Here is an 8,939-nt window from a genome sequence, read left to right on the forward strand (position 1 = left end):
CATCCTTGCAAGTTATCCTAACAGCAAAGCTCAGAAGCTAGAACTCACTTGTGCTCACACCTCATTTTTCTTTTGTTGTAAGGCTTTTAAAGGGAGAAGCCATAACCAAAATTTAGCTTAAATTACATTTCCTTAAAAAATATACATAATATTTAATAATTTAAAAACTGCACCTTATGACTAACTCCAATGATGCAAAAAAAGAAAAAAAGACTGAATAAAATTTTCTACTTTAATGTACTAAACAGCATCAGAAGAGCAAATAAAAAAAAGTCAAGAAAAGGTACCAACAGTCAATCTTAAAAAATATTTTAACAGTAATATTTAAAACAACTTTTCCAGTCAAAATATTTTTTGAAAGACTAAAGCAAAGCATTTTTATAGTAACTGGTAAAGAACAGGTGCAAAGAGGTTTAATAGACATAAACACTCTCATGACAGCTCGGCTTTCTGAGGTGAGTATTTTTGGTAAGTGTTTTTTGAGCTAGCCCTTTCTCTCCTTTCTAAAAGGTTACATTGAAAAAAAAGTTCTAAGGTAGCAAACTTATACAAAGAAAATGCATCATTTTCACTCAAAAGTATCACTAAATAAAAAAGTATTTAAGAACGGATCATACAAACTTACCATATGGATTTGCATTAATATTAGTCCCAATAAGCTCCAATGTTTGTTCTAAAATTTCCGATAACGGCACTGGACTGATTTCCAGAAGCCCTGGGTCAGCATGGTGTTTCAATAGCAGCGCTATTTCAGCCTCGTAATTTACAACAGATGAGTGCCAGCAATACTGCTTACTATTTTTCTCCACAGGCACCCAACCTATGAGAAAACATTGCATTTACCAAAGTAAATTTCTGAAGTTATCAAATGTGTACTAGAACTGTACATGCATTAAAAAAACCCACAGTTAACTACAAACAGAAAGAGTAACAAGAAAAACCGTGTCGTACCTCAGAGGAATGCAAGTGTGACAACTATGCCTTCAGTTGAAGCCCTTTAAGTAGATTAACTACTACTTTTAACATTGGAACTAATTCTATTTCACTTCAAAAATTGAAGCCCCCCCCCCCATTTTACCTGTGCTGCATCATAGGTACCTGGCATATGTCCATTCTCATCGGGCAAAGGATTGCCATTACAGAACTCTATGTCCTTTGCTGGAATCCAGGTATCTGGAACAGGCTTGAAATCCTCTTCAACATTCCAAACAAATTCTAGACATATAAATGTAACATTAAGTTTTTGGCAAACTGTTAGCCAATTTTATGTTTTGATCATCTTTCAATGCAAGTATTAAAATACCATTGATCTAAACCTTGTTTTACAGACAGTAGTCCCAGTTACTTTGTACAAGCACCGAGATCTGGCACACTCAAGCACTCTACAGTTAGGGGGTTTAAAGAAGCATAGTAGCCTTTGAGTAGTTTAAAAGTTCAAAAGTAACTACGATCAAAACATAGCTACCTAAATAGCTAACCTTATATTTAAACCAGAGCCAGAGAAGTAGAATAGAATAGACTATTTCAGTTGGAAGGGACCTACAACAATCACCTAGTCCAACTCCCTGACCAATTTAGGACTGACCAAAAGTTAAAGCATGTTCTTAAGGGCATTGTCCAAATGCCTCTTAAACACTGTCAGGCTTCTTTCTCTGTAAAGAAATGCTTCCTAATGCCTAGTCTAAACCTCCCCTGGCGCAGGTTTGAACCATTCCCATGTGTCCCATCCCTGGACCCCAGGGAGAAGAGCTCAGCACCTCCCTCCCCATGTCCCCTCCTCGGGAAGCTGCAGAGAGCAAGGAGGTCGCCCCTCAGCCTCCTTCTCTCCAAACTAGACAAACCCAACGTCCTCAGCCGCTCCTCACAGGACATGCCTTCCAGCCCTGCCACCAGCTTTCTTGCCCTCCTCTGGACGCATTCAAGGACCTGACCATCCTTCTTAAACTGTGGGACCCAGAACTGCACACAGTACTCAGGGTGAGACCGCACCGACGCTGAATACAGCGGGACGATCCCCTCTTTTGACCGGCTGGTCATGCTGTGTTTGATGCACTCCAGGATGGGGTCTGCCCTCTCGGCTGCCAGGGCACACTGCTGGCTCCTGTTGTGCCTGCTGTCGACCAGCACCCAGCACCCAGATCCCTTTCTGCAGGGCTGCTCTTCAGCCTCTCCTCTCCCAATTTATACTTGTGCCTAGCCTTACTCTGTCCCAGGTGCAGAATCCAGCATTCGGACTTGTTAAATTCCATCCCATTAATCATAGCCCAATGCTCCAATCTATCTAGATCCCTCTGCAAGGCCTCCTGTCCCTCAAGAGAGTCAACAGCACCTCCCAGTTTGGTATCATCATCACACTTGCCAATGCATTCAACTACTGCACCCAGATCGTTGATAAATGTAGCGAACAGAACTGGCCCTAGAACTGAACCCTGAGGAACACCGCTGGTGACCAGTCACCAGCCAGACGTAGGCCCATGTACTACAACCCTTTGAGCTCTGCCCTTCAGCCAGTTCTTCACTCAGTGCACCATGAACCCCCTTATCCCACAGCTGGACAACTTGTCCAGAAGGATGCTGTGAGGGGACAGTATCAAAAGCCTTACTAAAATCCAGAAAAACTACATCCACCACCTTCCCTTCATCCATGAGGTGGGTGACCTCATCACAGAAGGATATCAAATTGGTTAAAACAGGACTTTCCCTTTGTGAACCCATGCTGACTGTGCCTGATGATTGCATTAATCTTAAATGCCTTTCAATAGTACCCAGTATTATCCTCTGCATATATTTTCCAGGAACTGAGGTTAGACTAACAGGTCTGTAGTTCCCTGGGTCCTCTCTCACGCCCTTTTTGTAGACTGGCGCAACACTGGCTAGCTTCCAGTCAGCAGGGACCTCCCCAGACTCCCAAGACCTTTGGTAGATGATGAGAGGGGTCCTGCCGTAACATCCGATGACTCCTTCAGTGCTCTGGGATGAATCCCATCAGGCCCCATGGACCTGTGAACATGCAGCTGAAACAGCTGGTCCCTTAGAATTTCAGCACCCACAAATGGAAAGTCACTGTTCCCACACTCGTGGTCTTCCAACTCAGGGGGTATCAGTATTATTAAAGACTGAGGCAAAAAAAGCACTGAATGCCTCCGCTTTTTCTTCGTCCCTTTTAGTCAGATGACCATCTTCAACAAGTATCGGTCCAATGTTTCCTTTAGACCTCCTCTTGCTGTTATAAAAGGGCCTAAAAAAGCCCTTGTTATCTGAAACAACACTGGCCAGTTTCAACTCTAACTGAGCTTTGCCCTTTCATGTCTTCTCCCTGCATATACGAATCACAGCTCTGTAATCATCCTGCGAAGCTTGACCTTGCTTCCAGAGATCATACAGTTTCTTTTTCCTCTTGAGCTCCGCGAGGAGTTCCCTGTTCAGCCAAAGTGGTGTTCTGCCCTGCTTACTTGATTTACAACACAGTGGAATTGCCTGCTCCTGTGCTTCTAAAAGGTGGTTCTTAAAGACTGACCAGCACCCGGGGACTCCTAAGCCCTCAAAAGCAGATTCCCAGGGTACTCTGCTAAACAGCTCCCTGAAGAGCTTAAAGTTTGCTCTCCTGAAGTCCAGGGCAGCAACTCTACTGTCCTTTTTTCTTATTACACTGAAAATTTTAAACTCAACCATTTCACGATCACTGTGACCAAGGCAGCCACCTCCCATCACACCCCTCCCCGAGTCCTTCTCTATTCACAAACAGCAAGTCTAGGAGGGCATCTTTCCTAGTTGGCTCACTGACTACCTGTGTCAAGAAGTTCTCTCCTACAAACTTCAAGAATTTCCAAGATCTGCTCGTCACAGCCATATGATATTACCAGTTGATGTCTGGGAAGTTGAAATCTCCCGTAAGGACAAGGGCTACTGATCCAGAAATTTATCCTAAGTGCCTACAGAGTAACTCATCAGTGCTTACCTCCCAGCTGGGCGATTGGTAGTAGATACTGACTACATCATCTCCTTTGTTTTCCATTCCCCTAATCCTCAACCACACCATCGCTAACTCTAAGGGCTGTACAACCAAACCTCTCCCTTACGCATAGTGCAAGGCCTCCACCTTGCCTGCCCTGCTTATCCCTCCTGAACAGCCTGTAGCCCTCCAACCACAGGACTCAATCCACCAAGTCTCACTAATACCAATGATATTGTAGCTCTGGGAGGTGACCAATGCTTCCAGTTCATCCTGGTTTTTTCTCATACTGCGTGTGGTGGTGCACAAGCATTTCAGATATGCTCCGGAGCCCTCAATGCTCCCCGGAGGGTTGCAAATGTTCCCACTAGCACCACCACCCTCCAGTGATGCCATGCCAACCCTTACCTACTGCAGTGCTGTTGGTATCCCCTTCCCCAACTGATTCTAGTTTAAAGCTCTCTTGAAGTAAAGTTAAGACTGACATTAAGAAAAATTGAAGCAGGATCACTGACATTTCCTGTGTTAGACTATAGGTGTTTTTCCAACTGGATAACTTACATTGACAAAAAGAAGGAAAGAAATCTTCACTAACCTTTGCAATCTTCCAATGAATACAAGAATCGTTTAAACCTTTTTTCAGCTTGCTTGTTGGGTTTTCGATCCATCCTGGCCCATAGATAGGGTTGCCCTAGAGTTTCCAGAGGGATAAAAATCAGCAGTTTACTGAGGCAACCACACCCTGCAGAGTACCGAAATCAACCATGTAAAAGGCACGATAGGCCTTCTCATTTGCCACTACAGAAATCTTATATCCAAAGACACTACTTAAATTCATAAGTTAACTGCCGTATATGAATCTAAAAATCTATTCGTAGAATCGTGGCTAGTGTAATACAAAGCTTCCTTACAATTGCAGGTAAAGGCATGAACCCCAGTGATGCAACGAACCACCACAGTCTTCTCCTTTCCTCCCCACTTTCATACTTCTTTTCATCCTCCCCAAGGAAATTAGACACCCCTTATTATACAAGTTCTAGTGCGCAAGGAAGATTTTACCAATAGGAAATTTTAGAACTGGAATAGGTCCCCGATTGGCATGTTCACTGCAACCAGACTTCCATGTATTTTAGAGAGTAAAATCTGTAACAACTTTATAAAACACCTCCTACGTTTATGGTAAGTCTTACTTTGTGGTCAAGGTGGTTAATGACACAGGAATTCACAACAGCTGTGATCCAATGGATCATACAATAAAAGTGAAAACAAAGTAAAACAAGGCTTCTAGCCAACATAAGAAATCTGCATACGGATCTTCTTTATTACCTGTATAGGTAGTTACGTAACAGCAGGTTCCGTCCACCTTTTCAGTAGGGATTGCATTGTATATATCTGCCTCTAACGCCTTCCCGGTTATAGCTTCAGTTGCCAAAACTTTAAAGGGCTGAAAAGAAGACAGGTATTTTAAACCCTCATCATGGCTGTTTCTCACATGGATCCTTGCTCCTCACAGCCGGCCTCTGTAAGTCCAGTACTACACATTATGTTGCTGATTTCTAATGCCATTGAAATACACCATTGTTTCTTCAAGACACGACAGCCTGGGAAATGCTCTAAGACAAAAGAACAAAGGCAATCTGTTTGCAAACTCTCTCCCTCTTCTCCGTTCTCAATTAGTATTTACAGATGACTTTGCCTTCCGCTGCAAGTAGTGCACATAAACTAGAAGGGTCCCAGTCCAACGCTACGAAAGTTTGAGACGTGCCTTCCTCTGTTACGATGGCAATAGCGATTCACCGTGACTAGCTGCTCCAAGCTTGCAGTTTGGAGCTGAAAGTCAATAGCACCATGTTAGTGCAATACACAGACCCGTGCGATGCAAGGTGGCAAAAGCATCCTGGCATTAAATACGTAGTATCGGTGCTGCCAACTAAACACGCTTCCGCTTAAGAAGAGCAAGGAAAGAAGTGATCCAGGGGTCCGAAACAAATATCCAGCCACAACTAGCCCCCATTTCCAGGAGGGCTTCTCTAACAGTTTCCCTGCAAACATGGAATCAGTTGCGGCTGGATTCCAGTGTTTTCCTGGATAATCAGCACCCCTCCCTCCTCTCTTCCCAGCCAGCTTTGACTTGTGAGCTGGGCACTGTCTCTTTCTGCTAGCAAAACACAAAGCAGGTCCTTGTCTGAGGCAAAAAAGCCTCAAAACAGAATTCAGAAGTCACAAAGTGGGAACCTTCTACGTGCTGTCGTTGCGTTACAGGGCTGTTTTCTATTTCAGTAATCAGATGCGGCATACGTGAAGGTTTTAGGAAGATTACACGAAAAAGAAAACGTTCAGGGGGGAGAGAAAACGTTCCTGTTGCTTTTCCCACCACCACCACCACCGTTGCCACCGCCGCCCCCCTTCTTCCCTAGCAGTCATCGCCCCCTGTATTACCCTTGCCTGCCCTTGAAAACCACAGAAAATAGCGTAGGCCACTTCCAGACCTAACCCCCTGTCGGCTTTTTCTGTGTGAAGGAACAACAGGGTAGGGAAGGTACCCTTACGTGACCATTACCGAGATGCTGTTGGTACCGGCGGTCAAACAATTAAGTTACCGACGTTTTGGCAACCGTTTCAGCTCTGCCACCCAGAGGGCAAACACCAGCGAGACAAAGTCACCCAGATGCAGCCGACAGACAGCATTAGGAGCCACTACTCAAACCGGGAAAGGCAAGCTGGAGGTCTACAGCTAGGCAGGGGAACGGCACCCCAGCCTGTCCCAACACTGCCTTCTGCATCTCGGGAAGAAACAGCTCTGACTGGGCTCCGCTGCTTTCACCTCGGCACGCACTCCACGTCTCGCAGCCTCCAACCAGTCCTTCCCTCAGAAGCCGGAGGTGCCAAAACAGCAGCAAAAAAAAAAAAAAAAAAAAGAGAGGCGCGCTTGGCTTCGCCCCACGAGGCTCACAGGCCCGCGGGGACGGCAGGGCGGTTTCACACCAGCTCCCAGGGCGGTCCCCTCGCAGCGGCCTCACCCCTCGCCGTGCGTGACCGCTGCCGACACTCGGGAAAAGCACACGCCGCACCGGGCTCAGCACCCCGGACGCCCCTTGCCAGCAGAAGAGCGGGACGGAGCCGAAATGGCTCCCACGCGGCCTCTCCTTCCCGCGCGGAAGGCGGGGAGCTCTGCCGTGCATGTCGCTCAGACGCGGCCCAGCGACTCCCCCCCCCGAGCCCGAGCCCGAGCCCGAGCCCTGGCCCTGGCCCTGGCCCGGCCCAGCGACTCCCCCCGCCCGGCCCCGTGCCGCCCCGGGCCACCTGGCGCTCCCGCTTGGCCGACGGCTCCTCCTTCACCTCGGTCACGAACAGACACGGCACCTTCCGCTGCACCGCGCCCCGCCGCCTCATCGCCCCGGCCGCCCGCCCGCCACAGCGCCCAGCCGCGACTGCGCCTGCGCCTGCGCTCGCGGGGCGCGGCGGGAAATGGAGTCCGTCCCCGCCCGCCCGCGACGCATGTGTGCGCCGGGGCGCGGCGCGGCGTCGGCCGCCTCTCTCCGGCAGCCTCCGGCCAGGCCGTGGCTCCGTCGCTCCCCGCCGCTCCCCGCCGTCCAGCCCGAGCCCGAACGCGACCCCGAGCCCGAGCCCGGGCCCGGGCCCGGGCCCGGGACAGCTCCGCTCTCGGCAGCGGCGGCTCCCGCCGTGGCGCGGCCGCGCCGCGCCAGCTGTGCTCTGAGGCGCCGGCCTGAGGCGGCAGCTCGCTCCCGCGCCGCGGCCGTTGGCCGTCGTCGACCTTTGGCCGTCGACCCTCGGCCGTTCCCCGGGCCGGGCAGCCCAAGTTCCCCGGGGCTGTCTTCTCTGCTTCCCGGGGTGCCACACGCCCAGGCCGGGCACAGGGATGCCCTGTCCCCAGGGCGCCGGCACCTCTCCGGCTTCGCCTGTGCCTCCCCCGGTTCCCCAGTACACCTCGGTGTCTGTGGTGGCTTGACCCGGCGGGACGCCAGGCGCCTGCTCGCTCGCTCGCTCCCCTCCTGGGCTGGGCAGCTCCTCAGAGGGCTCCTGGGCCGAGATCCCTCGCCCGCCACCGGCACGGGCAGAGCAGACTCCGCTCGCTCGGGGACGGCCGTTCCGTTTATTGCCGATGGAAGCCCGGCAGGGCAATGAGAAGGCCAAACGCAGTCTGAAAACGCCTTCCCCCGAGCCCCGTCTGCTTCCCGGGCTCGGATTTGCTCCCGACTTCTCTCCCTCCTCCCCCCGAGCGGCGCAGGGGAATGGGGGTTGCCGTCAGCTCCTCACGCGTTGTCCGGGCCGCTCCTTCCTCCTCACGCTCTTCCCCTGCACCAGCGTAGGGTCCCTGCCACGGGAGACGGTCCTCCTGCCACGGGAGACGGTCCTCCTGCCACGGGAGACGGTCCTCCACGAACCCCTCCAGCATGGGGTCCTTCCTGCGGGCTGCAGTTCTTCGCAAGCTGCTCCAGCGTGGGTCCCTTCCATGGGCTGCAGTCCTTCAGGCACAGACTGCTCCAGCGTGGGGGGTCACAAGTCCTGCCAGCAAACCTGCTCCAGCGTGGGCTCCTCTCTCCACGGGGCCGCAGGTCCTGCCAGGAGCCTGCTCCAGCGTGGGCTCTCCACGGGGTCACAGCCTCCTTCAGGGTACATCCACCTGCTCCAGTCCTCCACAGGCTGCAGGTGGAGATCTGCTCCACCGTGGACCTCCGTGGGCTGCGTGAGGAGGACAGCCTGCCTCACCGTGGTCTTCCCCACGGGCTGCAGGAGAATCTCTGCTCCGGCGCCTGGAGCACCTCCTCCCCCTCCTTCTGCACTGACCTGCGGGTCTGCACGCTTGTTTCTCTCCCATACCCTCACTCTGCTCTCCGGCCGCAGTTTCTGAGTCCCGGCAACTTTTTTTCCCTTCTTAAACATGTTATCAAAGAGGTGCCGCGACCGTTGCTGACGGGCTCGGCCTTGGCCAGCGGCGGGTCCGTCCTGGAGCTGGCTGGCATGG

General features: G+C 51.1%; 1 protein-coding gene across 1 annotated transcript; it reads right to left on the reverse strand.

Moving 5' to 3' along the window:
* Positions 1 to 432: 432 nt before the first annotated feature.
* Positions 433 to 7,369, reverse strand: LOC128135346 (uncharacterized protein C12orf29 homolog). Its single transcript, XM_052774172.1, has 6 exons — positions 7,256 to 7,369; positions 5,279 to 5,396; positions 4,548 to 4,643; positions 1,099 to 1,215; positions 626 to 820; positions 433 to 503 (listed from the first exon to the last, which is right to left on the reverse strand). Exons 1-6 carry the CDS (start codon positions 7,343 to 7,345, stop codon positions 433 to 435), a joined length of 687 nt encoding a protein of 228 aa, XP_052630132.1. The 5' UTR covers positions 7,346 to 7,369.
* Between the last annotated feature and the right edge of the window lie 1,570 nt (positions 7,370 to 8,939).

Source organism: Harpia harpyja, chromosome 23 (assembly GCF_026419915.1).
Source record: "Harpia harpyja isolate bHarHar1 chromosome 23, bHarHar1 primary haplotype, whole genome shotgun sequence".
NCBI classification, from domain to species: Eukaryota; Metazoa; Chordata; class Aves; order Accipitriformes; family Accipitridae; genus Harpia; species Harpia harpyja.

Coding starts and splice junctions, on each gene's coding strand:
- LOC128135346 (XM_052774172.1), bottom strand. CDS start 7,345: ATGAGGCGGCGGGGCGCGGTGCAGCGGAAGGTGCCGTGTCTGTTCGTG. Junction 1,216..4,547: donor TTCATTGGAAGATTGCAAAG/GTTAGTGAAGAT, acceptor TTATATGTCTAG/AATTTGTTTGGAATGTTGAA. Junction 504..625: donor TATTAATGCAAATCCATATG/GTAAGTTTGTAT, acceptor GTAACCTTTTAG/AAAGGAGAGAAAGGGCTAGC.